Genomic DNA, 18,361 nt, shown 5'->3' with positions numbered 1-18,361 from the left:
ATTCAAATCGTTACAGCACGTAGCTGATCAGATGTAAACCTTGAACCTCAAAATGTGCAAGTGAACAAGTCTACAACTATTCCAGGTCTCTGTGAACTGGATCAAAACGATATTACTGTGTGATTAACAAGCAATCTCCAATCAACTCGATTCTGCATGTGTCATGTATACGTATGCAATAAATTTCATTATAACCGGAGCGTTTCTTTCATGTATTTTCTGACGTCTTCTCCAATTAAGTAGAAATAATCATTGTTCCATGGAAAGGTAATCACATACCCAGACCATCTCTATACGTGTATATAAATGCCCTTTTCAGAACTTTGTTTTAATCAGAATTAACATATATCCCTGCCAGATAAAAGCCAAACTTCTCCGTTTACAATCCCTCTTACAGTTAAAACTTTTTAAGCTAACATCTTGACACGTACATACAACTATTTCAATTAACGTTATCGAATCAAAACTTCAAGCTTACGTATAGTTTACGCGACAAGACCGAAAGGCAGTATGGGAAGAAGTAGAGGGCTGCTGCACGCGATGAATTCCAATGAGAAATAACGACACGGCAACTGTAACTTGGTTTTTTCTTTTCTCTTAAGACAAGTGAAAATAATAATAATAATAATAATAATAATAATAATAATAATAATAATAATAATAATAATAATAACAATAATAATAATAATAACAACTTTATTTAACAACGGTAAAAAGTTTAAAGCTAAAAGCTTGTGGGGCCGTGTACAAATTAAAAATTTAAAAGGACATAAAATGACATCCTAAAAATATTAAAAAGGTAAAAACGAGGTTGCCTATTTACTGCGTTAGGATTTCGAGTTGGATTTCGAGTTGGATGTCGAGTAAGAACTTTCGAGTCAGGATTTTTTTGCGGGGATTTTTTTTATTTCCAGCCCGGTTTGCTTGCGGTTAGTTTCTTGTCTTTTAGTAGGTATTTATTTTGTCTCATAGTAAACCGTATGTTAAAGTGTCTAGAATTCTCAAAAAAAAAAACAGAATTGTACTATCAATTTAGATATAGTTTACTCGCTGGCTTTTTATAAAGCTCAGAAATAAAATGAAGTAGAATGAAAACATCATTTAAAGCTCCTCAATTTGCTGAACGTAACAAGACCTTTACAAGTTATTTGTGCTTTGAGCTTAAAAAAAACTCCCTTCGCATGAGAGGATGGGGCCTCAAAATATCATGTTTGTTAAAATAGAAAAAAAAAAGACGAACACTGATATCCCTAGTCCCTATAGCAAAACGGGATCAGTCTTGCAGTACTCACGACACATCACCAACACTAAGAGATTGCACACGATGGAACACAAGTACTACTTATAATTTCTTTGACCTTTAAACTGTAAACACTTTGCTAAATAAAGATAGCAATTACTGAAATATTTGAGATGGGCCACACGACATATACGGACAATTTGGAGATGCACGTACAGCTGTATTAAAACTCACTCGAGGTGTATAAAACAGTTGCTTGAAAATGCACGGCTAGTACGACGGCTCTTGATGTTGGGCAAGTCTCATCCGTATTTTACAATTAGAAGGTCAATAAGTCATACGCAATGTTTGTGGTGCACGATTTCACACTTGCAGGTACCCTCCACACTGTTATGCGAAATTCAAATGAATACCCAGACCACCATTCGGTCTAGTAACGTAGGCTTGTAACTCTTTCGTCCGACAACGTTAACTGAAATGGTTGAATATTAAATGGTATCGTTTAACTCGATAAATCCTAAATTACTCTTTGGGGGCTCGTGATTTTCGCAATTTTACTTGGAACCTCTGGAGCCCTAAAACTTCTTTGGGCCTTCTTTTGAAATATGTACAGATAAAGATGCATCATGGGTTTCCAACGGATCTTTTTTGTCAAATAGAAAAAATATCGGCAGGAGAATATAATCGCGACACAGATATTCGGGTTAATTTAATTTAATTTAATTTAATTAAGATTTCCGTAACAATAAACATTTACAACTAAAAAGATAAAATATATAATAAAAAAAAATAGTGGGAGGATAACAGCAGGGGGAAACTGAATTCTCATGTAAAAGCTGTTATCCTAAGGTTTAAGTTTGATGAAAAACCTTCAAGGTTGGGGACTTACCAGGCATCCCCTGACATATGACACACGAAACACGAAACACGTAATGTGGCAGCGCGTGATTTGGGGGACAAGTGAGTTCAAAGTACGGAACTTGATATAGTGTACGGGTTATTAAGCAATTTATTTGCGTTAGCTCTTTGAGCTGGCGTCATTTAGATTCGCTGCACCCCGCGGATGAGTCCCAATAAGGACAAACAAGCTGTCCGCGGTTACAATCCTGCTATATCGGTTCTAGTCGTGGTGGTGTCTGGCAAAGCCTACTGTTTTCACGTAGTATGATCAGCCTTGCACTATTGTTAGTTATTTCATATTTTTGCTGATCAGATCTCTTAGTAGATACCACGTTAGCAGCGTTATTGTTTACGGTCCCTTGCTGCTTTAAGTTTTACTTACACGAAGGCGTTAAATCTTCATAAATTAGTAGACACAAAAGCAAGGCAACGAGTTTGGGGAAAAGTATCAATTTATTGAAAACTGCGGGCTAACAAATTAAACCTAGGGAGGGAAGGGAGGGTAAAACTAGCGAGGAGAAACCACAACTGACCTTTGAGACGACGCTAAACTCGATATAACCGAGGAGAAACTTGACTCAGGAGTGAAAAGACATGAACCACGCTAAGGGGGTGTGTCACAAATTAAGCGTTTTGACAAAGCCAAAACCACCAAACCTTCCAAGCAAAAAATGAAGCCACTATGTTGTAATGCGAACATATTCTCTTTTAGCGACTTGATACACTCTTTTTTTTATAAGAATACAGTTTTTCCGACCCAGGCTGAATATTCTTATTTTTCTGCCGATTTTAGGCTGAAAATGTTCTTGTAAAACATTCTTAGATAATACCGTTTGACATTTCCGTTTTAGCAAGTATTGGGTGATCAGTCACAAGTATTTGGTGTCCAGATCTGTATCGTGTTACGTTGTGCACATGTACCATTGCTTTTTGTTGCAGCCTGGCCGTTTTGGCTTTAAACAAAGCATTCCTCACAGAGATAAAGTGACGGAAATGGAAATACCTGATTTTGTTTCAACTAAAAACATATTTAATTGTATCGTATTTACAAATTTTCAACTCAAAACTATATTCTTTTCAAAATCTCAGCCTCGGGTTTATTCTTAAAATACTCTTAAAAATTCGCAAATTTCAGCCTCGATATTCTTATAAACTAGATTCTTATAAAATAAAAAGAGTTTAATGTGTTAGAGTCTTACGAATTTGCCACAAAATTTGGCACATAAATTCCCAAGACATTTTTCAGTTTTCAAAATGGATCTTTCGCTATGGCCATTGTGGTGACATGCATCGTTATTTTTTATATCCATATTTGCTATAGGAAAGTGCAAGGTAAGCAACACCAGGCGTTAATTCTCCTTCAGAATTCTGAAATCTTCTCGATGACACAGCCAAAGACGACCAAAGAATTCTTAAAGTTGCCATAATAGCTTTTAAACTTCGCGTGACTAGAAGTTTGGCCGATTGGTATCAATGCCTTGTGAAAGTGAAAGTTGTCGTGTCAGCACATCTTCGAAATAGTATTTAATTGCAGACTCTAGCCCGCTGAAATATATATTTCTTAAAAGCATGAAAATTTAGTAGTTTCTTTGAGTCAAACGCTTCAAAATCGGACATTTTACGCTAAACATGCTTAGTATAGACCTAAGCATTAAAAAATTTTCCATTAGTAAGTGATTAGTAGCTTTAAAACATTGCGTGACACGAGCCTGGCCGGGCGGGCCTGCGAGGGCATCAGTCTACTCACTGAGAAAAAAAATAAGTGCAGAATATGAACTGCTGCTGCGCGCATTTAAAAAAAGTAACAGGAGAACATGAACTGCTGCTGCGCGCAGTTAAAAAAAGTAACAGGAGAACACGAACTGCTGCTGCGCGCAGTTAAAAAAAAGTAAGAGCAGAACATGAACTGCTGCGCGCAGTTAAAAAAAGTAAGTGCAGAACATTAATTGCTGCTGTGCGCAGTTAAAAAAGTAAAAGTAGAACTTGAATTGCTGCTGCGCTCAGTTAAAAAAAAGTAAGAGCAGAAAATAAAGTGCTGCTGCGCGCAGTTAAAAAAAAGTAAGAGCAGAACATGAACTGTTGCTGCGTGCAGTTAAAAAAAGTAAGAGCAGAACATGAACTGCTGCTGCGCGCAGTTAAACAAAGTTTGAGCAGAATATGAAATGCTGCTGCATGCAGTTAAAAAAAGTTAGAGCAGAACATGAACTGCTGCTGCGCGCAGCTAAAAAAAGTTTGAGCAGAATATGAAATGTTGCTGCGCGCAGTTAAAAAGAAAGTAAGAGCAGAAAATGATCTGCTGCTGCGCGCAGTTAAAACAAAGTAAGAGCAGAACATGAACTGCTGCTGCGCGCAGTTAAAAAAGTAAGAGCAGAACATGAACTGCTGCTGCGCGCAGTTAAAAAAAGTAAGTGCAGAACATGAACTGCTGCTGCGCGCAGTTAAAAAAAGTAAGAGCAGAACATGAACTGCTGCTGCGCGCAGTTAAAAAAAGTAAGAGCAGAACATGAACTGCTGCTGCGCGCAGTTAAAAAAAGTAAGAGCAGAACATGAACAGCTGCTGCGCGCAGTTAAAAAAAGTAAGAGCAGAACATGAACTGCTACTGCGCGCAGTTAAAAAAAGTAAGAGCAGAACATGAACTGCTGCTGCGCGCAGTTAAAAAAAGTAAGAGCAGAACATGAACAGCTGCTGCGCGCAGTTAAAAAAAGTAAGAGCAGAACATAAACTGCTACTGCGCGCAGTTAAAAAAAGTAAGAGCAGAACATGAACTGCTACTGCGCGCAGTTAAAAAAAGTAAGAGCAGAACATGAACTGCTGCTTCGCGCAGTTAAAAAAAGTAAGAGCAGAACATGAACAGCTGCTGCTCGCAGTTAAAAAAAGTAAGAGCAGAACATGAACTGCTACTGCGCGCAGTTAAAAAAAGTAAGAGCAGAACATGAACTGCTGCTGCGCGCAGTTAAAAAAAGTAAGAGCAGAACATGAACAGCTGCTGCGCGCAGTTAAAAAAAGTAAGAGCAGAACATGAACTGCTGCTGCGCGCAGTTAAAAAAAGTAAGTGCAGAACATGAACTGCTGCTGCGCGCAGTTAAAAAAAGTAAGAGCAGAACATGAACTGCTGCTGCGCGCAGTTAAAAAAGTTTGAGCAGAACATGAACTGCTGCTGCGCGCAGCTAAAAAAAGTTTGAGCAGAATATGAAATGTTGCTGCGCGCAGTTAAAAAGAAAGTAAGAGCAGAACATGAACTGCTGCTGCAAGCAGTTAAAAAGAAAGTAAGAGCAGAAAATGATCTGCTGCTGCGCGCAGTTAAAAAAAATAAGTGCAGAACATGAACTGTTGCTGCGCGCAGTTAAAAAAGTAAGAGCTGAACATGAACAGCTGCTGCGCGCAGTTAAAGAAAGTAAGAGCAGAACATGAACTGCTGCTGCGCGCAGTTAAAAAAAAGTAAGAGCAGAACATGAACAGCTGCTGCGCGCAGTTAAAAAAAGTAAGAGCAGAACATGAACTGCTGCTGCGCGCAGTTAAAGAAAGTAAGAGCAGAACATGAACAGCTGCTGCGCGCAGTTAAAAAAAGTAAGAGCAGAACATGAACTGCTGCTGCGCGCAGTTAAAAAAAGTAAGAGCAGAACATGAACTGCTGCTGCGTGCAGTATGTACGTTGCCAAATGGGCAGAAACTTATACGCGTGATCATCGCCCTTCGTACTCTATATTGTTTATCACTGCTAGTCGAGCCATTTTATCGGGCCTGTTCCACAAAAAGTTGTGGATGATAGTATTAAGTTGCTTAATAAATGCCTCTGGATTAGCCTATAACTAACTGGAGTAGCCAATAAGTACAAATAACTAACCGGATAATCGAATCGCGATTATGTGGCCACGCTGGGCCTAAAAAAGTTCTAGGCGATCCAAAATATGAACATATATTCCGCTCTCTGTGATGTTTTTATTCTTTCCTGTTATATAGGAAATACAACACTGTAAATAGAATATAAAACAGTAAAAAATTAGCCTGTTTTAAGTTAAGCTCAGATTGTGGAGAAAACAAGCGAAATAAGGAGGTGCAGAAAAGGGAAATAACCGTCGGGTATTACGCTGACTTTCCCTTGTTTACCACAATCTGAAATTACTAGAATAAAAATCAAGCTATATCCTAAAGGCTTATTTAAAGGCATGACTGCAGCAGAGTATTGAGCTAGCCTGCGAACAGGCTCGCGTAAATTGGGGCCTCGCGCCAGTGAGGGCTCGGTAATTCACTCGCAAGCTCGCTCGATCTGGCAGCTTCGCCGCTCGCGTGTAACGCCCCTGAAGTTTCTTGATACACTTTTTTCCGAACCATACCTAGCCTGTGTACAGAGCGGGACGGCTGTACACAGGCAAAACCATACCTAATTATTTTCAATAAGCTTTTGTAACACGGATCAATGTGTATGAAATTACACCAGTTGTTGGTATTAACCTAAAGTTTTGTGTAAAAGAAATCGAAATCAGGAAAAAAAAAATATGAAAATTTGCGAGAGCCGGATTGGTTAAAAAAGGGTAATACATAACTATAACTGAAGGTGATTCCATTGAAAATAATTTGATATCAAAATCTTTTAAAACTTTGCACAGTTGTTAATTACAACAAGTACATCAAAAAAATGAAATAAAAAGAGGGGGTCACCATGCTTGTTTTTGCGCTCAGAATTATAGTTTATGAGTACTTTGCTAGTTTATAAAAGCAATATCAAAAACCTAGCCTTGGTTGAGAGGCGCTCATAACATGCAGAATTTTTTTGGTAGAAGTAGAATATGAATATCTTCCTTAAGTGACACAACAATGTTAAAGTAAAACGCCGATATTTTGCCGAAAAAAGCAAAAGTAATGGAACAAAAGGGCTATTGAAGCAACTATACGCTTCAATTGAAAAACGTAAAACCGGATCTTTTAGGAAGATTCAATGAGAATATTTCAAAATCGGGAAATCAAAAATCCTTAGAACTTAGATATATAATAGAGTCGTTTTTTCTTTAAAATTATGCAATAAAAAAGGGGGTCACCATGCTCGTTAAAAAGAAAACGACCATTGATTTCCCTGTCGAGCTTCTCCTCCTAGAAATCCCGTAATGTTCTGTGTGCACACGCGCTCGTGCGCGCGCTAGATGACGCAAATATTATGCGCAGAAAGGATGCGCAATGCAATTCACTGGAATCACCTTAAGCTAAGGTGTATTACAAATAAAATATACAAATCTAGTTTGCAGTTACTTTCAGTATATATAACCCTTTTAAAGAACCCCTAAACAGTCAAACTCTCCCTACTAACACTATACGAAATGTACTGACAACAGTTAACAGAATTTGTGTGTTAACTAAAGGGCTTCCTTAGTTGTTAGTTCTCTGTTACAAAGCAATATATTCATGAGAGCCGGCGTTCCCATCATCTCCTTCGTTTTCCTTGACCTCAGACTTTACTTCCGGCTGAGCAAATTTTACTTCCGGCTCGGAGTCGCCAACAAATGCTTGGTGACTTATGCCAGCTTTCGGTCCTTTTCTTTTTGCGCCTGCCGCTTGCCCAGATTGCGCTAACATCTCCATCCTAATCTCACTCCCGGTTGCCCATTTCACCCGTCTCCGCAAGGCGAAAAAGTAAACGACAAAGGCTCCTATTAAGAGGCCAACGATGGAAGCAAGGACAGCTCCCACTATTTCCAGTCCCCCAATAGTTTTGCCTTTAGCACTCGTTCCAGTTGCACTTGTTGTTTGTTTTGTGGGTTGGATTCCTGCCGACGCTAAAAAAATTACATAAATTGCATGGCTTAAAGGGACTATGTCACGGATTTTACCAGATTTTTGAACAGCCAAAATTTATATCTGTGTCGTAGGAAACCTTAAAATAATACTCCCTTTTTAATAAAAATTGCAATATTGGAACACTGAAACTGTTAACGTGCATCTTTGGCTGCGAATTGCTCGGATGAAAACGGATTGTAACTTGAAAAAGTTAGGCTAACGTTTTCAAGTTGTTTCCGCTCGTCATCAAAATATCGATATTTATAGCCGTAGATTGATTTCTATCCACAAATAGGAGTCCATATATACCCGGAGTGTGCAACTTCCATATATTTGTGCAACGGCGTTTTCACAAGCAAAGTTGTTTTTAGCCAAGCCTTTACCGCCAAAATTACTGCTTCTGATGAAGTCAGCTACTACTTTGCCACGAAATACTGAAATCATCACTTGAAATGCTGTCAGAAAACTCTGAAAAAGTTTCCTCGCATGTATCCGATATGCTAACTTCCCAGGTGGATGAGGTACTGCAGTTACGTTTCAACAGTCTATTACGAAATCGATTGTGATTGGCTATCCCAAACCATTTCGAGGGAAAATTGCATCTAAAAATAACTTTACTTGTGAAAACGCTGTTTCACAGTCGCAGTATAAAAAATGCACGCTCCGGGTAATTAAGGTTACATCTTCCTTTAGAAGTTCAAAGATAATGTTTTTTATGGGTTAAGTTGCCTACCACTAATTTGAGAACAGTTTAAACCAAAAATCTGCGAAATCCCTGTGACATAGCTCCCTAAATAATCGTGAAATACTTTACTTTTAAAGGGAGCTCTCTTTTTTCCGACCCTCTCAGAATAGTTTAGACAAAAAGGGGGAGGGATCACCTAGACCTCTCCTTCATGAGGTTTCAATACGTATGTTATTGTTTGAAGAATATCAACATGCACATACCTGTTCCTTGGACAGATAGTGTGGGTAAAACGTTTACAACTGTAGAAGAAAGCGAAGGTGAAGAAGACGGCGATGCACTAGCCAAAATGACAGTTATGAAATTTGACGGAGAAGACGTAACGGGGAAAGGTGTTGACGAAGGTGAGGATTGAACTGAAGAAGCTGAAAGAAAGAGACTTTATTCGCGCCACACTCTTTACGTGACTGCGTGCAAATACCTCATTACATCATCACGACATATCTTTTATTTTTTATTCGTGTCTCTTAGGAATTTCTCATATATTTATTGTCGTTCCTAATTTTAATAGATGTCCGTAATAAAGAGGTGTCCGTATTGGACAGGTGTCCGTATTAGAAAAGTGCCGTTATTAGAGTGGTGTCCGTAATAGAGAGGTGTGCGTATTAGAGAGGTGTCCGTAATCGAGAGGTGTCCGCAATATATAGGAGTCCGAATGAGAGAGGTGTCTATATTAGAGAGGAGTCCATAATAGAGAGGTGTCCGTATTAGAGAGTTGTCCGTAATAAAAAGGTGTCCGTATTACAGAGATCTCCGTATTAGAGAGGCGTCCGTATTAGAGAGAACTCCGTATTAGAGAGATCTCCCTACTAGAGAGGTGCCGGAATAGAGAGGTGTCCGTATTAGAGAGGTGTCCGTAATAGAGAAGTGTCAGTAGTAGAGAGGTGTCCGTAATAGAGAGGTGTCCGTAATAGAGAAGTGTCAGTAGTAGAGAGGTGTCCGTAATAGAGAGGTGTCACTAGTAGAGAGGTGTCCGTAATAGAGAAGTGTCAGTAGTAGAGAGGTGTCCGTAATAGAGAGGTGTCCGTAATAGAGAGTGGTCCGTAATAGAGAAGTGTCAGTAGTAGAGAGGTGTCCGTAATAGAGAGGTGTCCGTAATAGAGAGGTGTGCGTATTAGAGAGGTGTCCGTTATAGGGAGGTGTCCATATTAGAGAGGTGTCCGTAATAGAGAAGTGTCAGTAGTAGTGAGGTGTCCGTAATAGAGAGGTGTCCGTTATAAAGAGGTGTCAGTAGTAGAGAAGTGTCCGTAATAGAGAAGTGTCCGTAATAGAGAGGTGTCCGTATTAGAGAGGTGCGTTAATAGAGAGGTGTCCGTAATAGAGAGGTGTTCGTAATAGAGAGCTGTTCGTAATAGAGAGGTGTCCATAATAGAGAGGTGTTCGTAATAGAGAGCTGTTCGTAATAGCGAGGTGTCCGTATTAGAGAGCTGTCCGTAATAGAGAGGTGTCCGTAATAGAGAGCTGTCCGTAATAGAGAGGTGTTCGTAATAGAGAGCTGTTCGTAATAGCGAGGTGTCCGTATTAGAGAGCTGTCCGTAATAGAGAGGTGTCCGTAATAGAGAGCTGTCCGTAATAGAGAGGTGTCCGTATTAGAGAGGTGTCCGTAATAGAGAGCTGTTCGTAATAGAAAGGTGTCCGTATTAGAGAGCTGTTCGTAATAGAGAGGTGTCCGTAAAAGAGAGCTGTCCGTAATAGAGAGGTTTCCGTAATAGAGGGCTGTCCGTAATAGAGAGGTGTCCGTAATAGAGAGGTGTCCGTATTAGAGAGGTGTCCGTAATAGAGAGGTGTCCGTAATAGAGAGCTGTCAATAATAGAGAGCTGTCCGTAATAGAGAGGTGTCCGTAATAGAGAGGTGTCCGTAATAGAGAGGTGTCCGTAATAGAGAGGTGTCCGTAATAGAGAAGTGTCCGTAATAGAGAGGTGTCCGTATTAGAGAGCTGTTCGTAATAGAGAGGTGTCCGTAATAGAGAGCTCTCCGTAATAGAGAGGTGTCCGTAATAAAGAGGTGTTCGTAATAGAGAGGTGTCCGTATTACAGAGATCTCCGTATTAGAGAGGCGTCCGTATTAGAGAGAACTCCGTATTAGAGAGATCTCCCTACTAGAGAGGTGCCGGAATAGAGAGGTGTCCGTATTAGAGAGGTGTCCGTAATAGAGAATATCAGTAGTAGAGAGGTGTCCGTAATAGAGAGGTGTCCGTAATAGAGAAGTGTCAGTAGTAGAGAGGTGTCCGTAATAGAGAGGTGTCACTAGTAGAGAGGTGTCTGTAATAGAGAAGTGTCAGTAGTAGAGAGGTTTCCGTAATAGAGAGGTGTCCGTAACAGAGAGGTGTCCGTATTAGAGAAGTGTCCGTAATAGAGAAGTGTCCGTAATAAAGAGGTGTTCGTACTTAGAGAGGTGTCCGTTTTAACGAGGTGTCCGTATTAGAGAATTGAATTGAAATGAATTCTTTTTATATAGAGGTGTCCGTATTAGAGAGATGTCTGTAACAGATAGGTGTCCGTATTAGAGAGGTGTCCGTAATAGAGAGGTGTCCGTTATAGAGAGGTGTCCGTAATAGAGAGGTGTCCGTTATAGAGAGGTGTCCGTAATAGAGAGGTGTCCGTAATAGAGAGGTGTCCGTATTAGAGAGGTGTCCGTATTAGAGAGGTGTCCGTATTATTGAAGTGTCCGTAATAGAGAGGTGTCCGTATTAGAGAGGTGTCCGTAATAGAGAGCTGTCCGTAATAGAGAGGTGTCCGTAATAGAGAGCTGTCCGTAATAGAGAGGTGTCCGTATTAGAGAGGTGTCCGTAATAGAGAGCTGTCCGTAATAGAGAGCTGTCCGTAATAGAGAGGTGTCCGTAATAGAGAGGTGTCCGTATTAGAGAGGTGTCCGTAATAGAGAGGTGTCCGTAATGGAGAGGTGTCTGTAATAGAGAGGTGTCCGTAATAGAGAGCTGTCCGTAATAGAGAGCTGTTCGTAATAGAGAGGTGTCCGTATTAAAGAGCTGTTCGTAATAGAGAGGTTTTCGTAATAGAGAGCTGTTCGTAATAGAGAGGTTTTTGTAATAGAGAATTGTCCGTAATAGAAAGCTGTTCGTAATAGAGAAGTGTCCGTAATAGAGAGCTGTCCGTAATAGAGAGGTGTCCGTAAAAGAGAGGTGTCCGTAATAGAGAGGTGACATTAGTAGAGAGGTGTCCGTATTAGAGAGGTTGTCGTAATAGAGAGGTGTTCGTAATAGAGAGGTGTCCGTAATAGAGAGCTGTTCGTAATAGAGAGGTGTCCCTAATAGAGAGGTGTCCGTATTAGAGAGGTGTTCGTAATAGAGAGGTGTCCGTAATAGAGAGCTGTTCGTAATAGAGAGGTGTCCCTAATAGAGAGGTGTCCCTAATAGATAAGTGTCCGTAATATAGAGGTGTCCGTAGTAGAGCGGTGTCCGTATTAGAGAGGTGTCCGTAATAGAGAACTGTTCGTAATAGAGAGGTATCCGTGATAGAGAGCTGTTCGTAATAGAGAGGTGTCCCTAATAGAGAGGTGTCCGTATTAGAGAGGTGTCCGTAATAGAGAATTGTCGGTTATAGAGAAGTGTCCGTATTAGACATGTGTCCGTATTAGACAAAGGCTTCTATTAAGAGGCCAACGATGGAAGCAAGGACAGCTCCCACTATTTCCAGTTCCCCAATAGTTTTGCCTTTAGCACTCGTTCCAGTTGTACTCGTTGTTTGTTTTGTGGGTAGGATTGCTATCGACGCTATAAAAGATGCATCGATTACATTCAGAAAATGACTTAATATATCGTGAAATACCGTTTTTTTTAAGGGAGCTCTCATTTTTCCGGCCCTCTCCAGCTCAGAATAGTTCAGACAAAATGGGGGGCGGGATCATCTGGACCTCTCCTCCATGAGGTTTCAATACGTATGTTATTGTTTGAAGAAAATCCACATGCACATACCTGATCCTTGGACAGATAGTGTGGGTAAAACTTTTACAACTGTAGAAGAAAGCGAAGGTGAAGAAGACGGGGATGCACTGGTCAAAATGACAGTTGTCGAATTTGACGGAGAGGGCGTAACGGGGAGAGGTGTTGACGAAGATGAGGATTGAACTGAAGAAGCTGATTCGCTGCATTTTACAAACGGTGTTGACGTGGTAAGATCGAGTACTGCTGAAGATGGTAGACTACTGGTTTGAACTGAAGAAGTAGTGGATTGACTTGACTCCAGAAAGTGTGTTGACGAGAAAAGGGCCTGTGTCGACAAAGATGGTTGACAGCTGGTCTGAACTGAGGTAGCAGCAGATTGACTGGAATCCACTGATGACGTTGAAGGGGAGGAGGTGGGTGTCATTGAAGATGAATTGCTACTGATTGTAAATGTCGTGCTTGTTGACACTGCAAGAAAATGGAGAAATAAACACGATCACATACATGTATGTTAATGGAATCTTTCTTATTAGAGACTTTTCCTGACAAACATTTTCAATTTACGCCTGGATAGGACTACAGTTATATTCCGATAACCCGAATCTTCAAGGGAAATCGAAAAAAGGTTCAAGTTATCGGAGGTTCGAGCTATCTAGCCTGCGTAGCTGGCGGTTTTGTTGGTATCGATAGCCTGCGAGGAGACTCATGATTGGGAATAAATGTACACGCGCGAGTGGTGAAGTGGCGATAACCCAGTGAGCCTCCTCGCACGCTAAGAAGTTATCGATGGTAAAATTAGAAAGAAAATGAACTGAAGGGGAATCGAAAATGGTTCGCTGGAGCTAGCAGGAGGTTCGTGTTGTCGAGGGTTCGAGTGAACGACATTCAAATGTAGTTTTAAATACAGGATTAACCTGTCCACTTGAACACTCAACTCGGCAAACTATAAAAGAGACTAAACACAAAAGCTACTAAACTGTTTCTTTCTCAAAGACAATGCGGCAAACGAGTGCGAATCCGTTTGTACATCAAATTCTTGCTACATGAGATTATTTTACGGTTTGACTAAATCTGCGGCCTTCGATCAGTAAAACAAAAATTATTAATTGTCTTAATTTCGACCATTAGCCTAGAGTGTCAGCCGCAAGGTCTTCTCGCCCTACCCCACTGGGACTGGACATAAACAGTCTGTGGTTTTGAATTCAACTTGAACAAGCAGCATTTTCAAAAAGAAATAGTGTTTCGTTCTTGTATCCTGGAAAAATCGTGAAAATAAAATAAATTTGCTCTCCTCTCAAATATTCCCTTTTTTACCAAAAAATGCAAAAACTCCCGAACACAGTGCGCTTTTTTGGCCCCCGCAAAAAAGAAAACATAATAACATAGAAATAGAAATAGAGAGGTGTCCGTATAAGAGAGGTGTCCGTAATAGAGAGGTGTCCGTATTAGAGAGGTGGCCGTATTAGAGAGTTGTCCTTAATAGAGAGGTGTCCGTATACGAGAGGTGTCCGTATACGAGAGGTGTCCGTATTAGAGAGGTGTCGTTATTAGAGTGGTGTCCGAAATAGGGAGGTTTGCGTATTACAGAAGTCTCCGTAATAGAGAGGTGACAGTTTAAGAGAGGTGTCCGTATTAGAAGGGTGTCCTTATTAGAGAGGTGTCCGTAATAGGGAGGTGTCCGTAACAGAGAGGTGACCGTATTAAAGAGGTGTCCTTAATAGAGAGGTGTCCGTTTTAGAGAAGTGTCCGTAATAGAGAGGTGTCCGTACTTAGAGAGGTGTCCGTTTTAACGAGGTGTCCTTATTAGAGAATTGAATTGAAATGAATTCTTTTTATATCAAACTCGTCATTTTTAGAGTACTTTTTACATTGTTTTTATAATATAGCGTATTTTTAACTAAATTTTGTAATTTTAGATTCTTAGATTTTGACCATTAGTTTTTAGTTCTTAAAGGTATTATATATATTAGAGGGCCACTGGTTTTTCAGTTTTGTACTGTCAAGTTTTTATCCTCTTTACATAAAGTTGATTATTATTATTATAGAGAGGTGTCCGTATTAGATAGGTGACCGTAATAGAGAGGTGTCCGTATTAGAGAGGTGTACGTATTAGAGAGGTGTCCGTATTAGAGAGGTGTCCGTAAGGAGAGTTTCGACTGTACCTAATTCACAACCGTAAAGCTCCATTCTCATTGATATGTGATTGTTCCACGCTGTTGGCACAAGTCTTACGTAGCGTCCGAGGATTGGTGGGCTCAAATCGTGGTACACAGGTGTATCGCTGTCTTCATTTGCATCAAATTCCTGAAATTAAATCAATAATGATCACTAGTTTCTGTAAGAATTAAAGATATTCTTGCAGACATAAAAGAATACGAAGAGGCCATTCTGATGCATGCATGCATGCAGTATTATTGGCACCTAATTGTTAAAACTTAAATTCTATAGGTCTGTCCAAAAGGCAAATAATGTATTACCTTGGTTGAATTCTGGTCTGGTTCCATGTAATAGTAAAAGTTTACTCCATCTTCGCTGTACTGCAGCTTGTATTTGGTTACCCATTGGTTGATTGCATTTCTTCCCTGCGTCGCTATCCGTGTTACGTTAGTGTAACTAGTAAGATCGACCTGAATCCATTGGTTTACATCATTTGTTTGAGCTGACCATCCTCCTTCTTTGCCTCCACCTGCCTTGAAGTTCAACCTGCCCTGGATTGCGGCATGATTTGCATCCCATTGTGAAGATGCCGTGATTTGAGCATCTGTGACGAGGCCGCTCTCCATACCAAGAGGTTCTGTGCATGCTGAAATTTTTTTTTATTTAATTAGGATTTAAATGTCGATTCGTGGTATCCGCGTTTGTCTGAGAGAATATTTAAACGCGACTTTATGTAACAGATCTTCATTCATTTATATGTGTACTAATTACACAATCCAATACATGGTCATTAGATGTCCGAATTAGAGAGTTGTCGCAAACAGAGAGGTGTCCTTATTAAAGAGGTGTCCGTAATAGAGAGGTGTCCGTAATAGAGAGGTATCCGTATTAGATAGGTCACCGTAATAGAGAGATGTCCGTAATAGAGAGGTGTCCGTATGAGAGAGGTGTCCGTTTTATAGCGGTGTCCTTAATAGAGAGGCATCCTTATGTTAGAGGTGCAGTTATAGAGAGGTGTCCTTATTAGAGAGGCGTCCGTAATAGAGAAGTGTCCGTTTTAGAGATTTGTCCGTTATAGAGAGGTGTCCGTATTAGAAAGGTATCCGTAATAGAGAGATGTCCGTATTAGAGAGGTGTCCGTAATAGAGTGGAGTCCGCATTAGAGAGGTGCCCTCATTAGAGGCGTCCGTATTAGAGAGACGTTTGTATTAGAGAGGTGTCTGTACTAGAGAGGTGTCCGTAATAGAGGGGTGTCCGTAAAAGAAAAGTGTTCGTAAAACAGAGGTGTCCGCATTAGAGTGGTGTCCCTACTAGAGAGGTGTCCGTAATAGATAGCTGTCTGTATTAGAGAGGTGTCCGTATTAGAGAGGTGTCCGTATTAGAGAGATGTCCGTATTAGATAGTTGTCCGTAATAGAGAGATGTCCGTATTAAAGAGGTGTCCTTATTAGAGAGGTGTCCTTAATAGCGGGGTGTCATTATTATAGAGGTGTCCGTAATAGAGAGGTGTTCGTATGAGAGAGATGTTCGTGTTAGAGAGGTGTTCTTATTAGAGAGCTGTCCGTTATAGAGAGGTGTCCGTATTAGAGAGGTGTCCTTATTAGAATGGTGTCCGTAATAAAGAGGTGTCCGTATTATAGAGGTTTCCGGAATAGAGAGATGTCCTTATAAGAGAGGTGTCTGTAATAGAGAGGTGTCCGTATTAGAGAGGTGTCCGTAATAGAAAGGTGTGCGTATTGGAGAGGTGTCCGTATTTCAGTTGTGTTCGTAATAGAGAATTTTCCGTATAAGAGAGGTGTCCGTAATAGAAAGGTGTCCATGTTAGAGACGTGTTCGTATCAGAGAGGTGTCTGTATTAGAGAGGTGTCCGTAGAGAGGTGTCCTTAAGGTGAGGTTCGACTGTACCTAATTCACAACCGTAAAGCTCCATTCTCAATGATATGTGATTGTTCCACGCTGTTGGCACAAGTCTTACGTAGCGTGCGAGGTTTGGTGGGCTTAACTGGTGGTACACAATAGTATCGCTGTCTTGATTTGCATCAAATTCCTGAAATTAAATCAATGATGACCACTAGTTTCTATGTAAATAAAAGATGTTCTTGCAGACATCAAAGAATGCGAAGAGGCAATTCTGATGCATGCAGTATTTTTGGCACCTAATTGTTAAAACTGAAATTCTATAGGTTTGTCCAAAAGGCAAATGATGCATTACCTTGGATGAATTCTGGCCTGGTTCCATGTAATAGTAAAAGTTTACTCCATCTTCGCTGTACTGCAGCTTGTATTTGGTTACCCATTGGTTGATTGCATTTCTTCCTTGCGTCGCTATCCGTGTTACGTTAGTGTAACTAGTAAGATCGACCTGAATCCATTGGTTTACATCATTTGTTTGAGCTGACCATCCTCCTTCTTTGCCTCCACCTGCCTTGAAGTTCAACCTGCCCTGGATTGCGGCATGATTTGCATCCCATTGTGAAGAGGCCGTGATTTGAGCATCTGTGATAAGGCCACTCTCCATACCAAGGGGTTCTGTGCATGCTGAAAAAAAAATTATTTAATTAGGATTTAAATGTCGATTCGTGGTATCCGCGTTTGTCTGAGAAAATATTTAAACGCGACTTTATGTAACAGATCTTCATTCATTTATATGTGTACTAATTACACAATCCAATACATGGTCATTAGATGTCCGAATTAGAGAGTTGTCCCTAACAGAGAGGTGTCCGTATTAAAGAGGTGTCCGTAATAGAGAGGTGTTCGTACTTAGAGAGGTGTCCGTTTTAGAGAGGTGTCCGTAATAAAGAGGTGTCCGTATTAGATAGGTCACCGTAATAGAGAGATGTCCGTAATAGAGAGGTGTCCGTTTGAGAGAGGTTTTCCTTTTATAGAGGTGTCCTTAATTGAGAGGCATCCTTATGTTAGAGGTGCAGTTATAGAGAGGTGCCCGTATTAGAGTGGTGTCCATATTACAGAGTTGTCCGTACTAGGGAGGTGTCCGTATTAGAGAGATGTCCGTTCTAGAGAGGTGTCCGTGTTAGATAGGTGTCCGTATTAGAGAGGTGTCCGTATTAGAGAGGTGTCCGTAATAGAGAAGTGTCCGTTTTAGAGAGGTGTCCGTAATAGAGAGGTGTCCGTATTAGATAGGTGTCCGTAAAAGAGAGATGTCCGTATTAGAGAGGTGTCCGTAATAGAGTGGAGTCCGTATTAGAGAGATGTCCGTATTAGAGAGTTGTTTGTATTAGAGAGGTGTTTGTACTAGAGAGATGTCCGTAATAGAGGGGTGTCCGTAAAAGAAAAGTGTCCGTAATACAGAGGTGTCCGCATTAGAGTGGTGTCCCTACTAGAGAGGTGTCCGTAATAGATAGCTGTCTATATTAGAGAGGTGTCCGTATTAGAGAGGTGTCCGTATTAGAGAGATGTCCGTATAAGATAGTTGTCCGTAATAGAGAGATGTCCGTATTAAAGAGGTGTCCTTATTAGCGAGGTGTCCTTAAAAGAGGGGTGTCCGTATAAGAGAGATGTTCGTGTTAGAGAGGTGTTCTTATTAGAGAGCTGTCCGTTATAGAGAGGTGTCCGTATTAGAAAGGTGTCCTTATTAGAATGGTGTCCGTAATAAAGATGTGTCCGTATTATGGAGGTTTCCGTAAT

General features: G+C 40.5%; 2 protein-coding genes across 2 annotated transcripts in view; both read right to left on the bottom strand.

The window, feature by feature from the left end:
- Positions 1-18,361, bottom strand: part of LOC144659326 (uncharacterized) — a 114,378-nt gene that overhangs the window by 58,237 nt on the left and 37,780 nt on the right. Inside the window, exons 7-10 of the mRNA XM_078519740.1 lie at positions 16,926-17,251; positions 16,619-16,760; positions 15,035-15,360; positions 14,720-14,861 (exon numbers count right to left, since the gene is read on the bottom strand). Of these exons, the coding sequence (XP_078375866.1) occupies positions 14,720-14,861; positions 15,035-15,360; positions 16,619-16,760; positions 16,926-17,251 (936 nt within the window). The remainder of the gene's footprint in view (positions 1-14,719; positions 14,862-15,034; positions 15,361-16,618; positions 16,761-16,925; positions 17,252-18,361) is intronic.
- Positions 7,521-12,981, bottom strand: LOC144660997 (uncharacterized). Its single transcript, XM_078521720.1, has 2 exons — positions 12,588-12,981; positions 7,521-7,909 (listed from the first exon to the last, which is right to left on the bottom strand). The coding sequence occupies exons 1-2, from the start codon at positions 12,979-12,981 to the stop codon at positions 7,521-7,523; spliced, it is 783 nt and encodes a 260-aa protein (XP_078377846.1).

This window comes from Oculina patagonica, chromosome 7 (assembly GCF_052425735.1).
Source record: "Oculina patagonica isolate OP01 chromosome 7, crgOcupat, whole genome shotgun sequence".
Lineage (NCBI taxonomy): Eukaryota > Metazoa > Cnidaria > Anthozoa > Scleractinia > Oculinidae > Oculina > Oculina patagonica.
This window is presented reverse-complemented; position numbering and strand designations above follow the sequence as displayed.

Bases quoted from the DNA above. Each gene is read 5' to 3' on its own strand.
- LOC144660997 (XM_078521720.1), bottom strand. From the start codon at position 12,981: ATGACACCCACCTCCTCCCCTTCAACGTCATCAGTGGATTCCAGTCAA. The intron at 7,910-12,587 runs GTATGTGCATGT...TAATTTTTTTAG, and splicing joins ACTATCTGTCCAAGGATCAG to CGTCGGCAGGAATCCAACCC.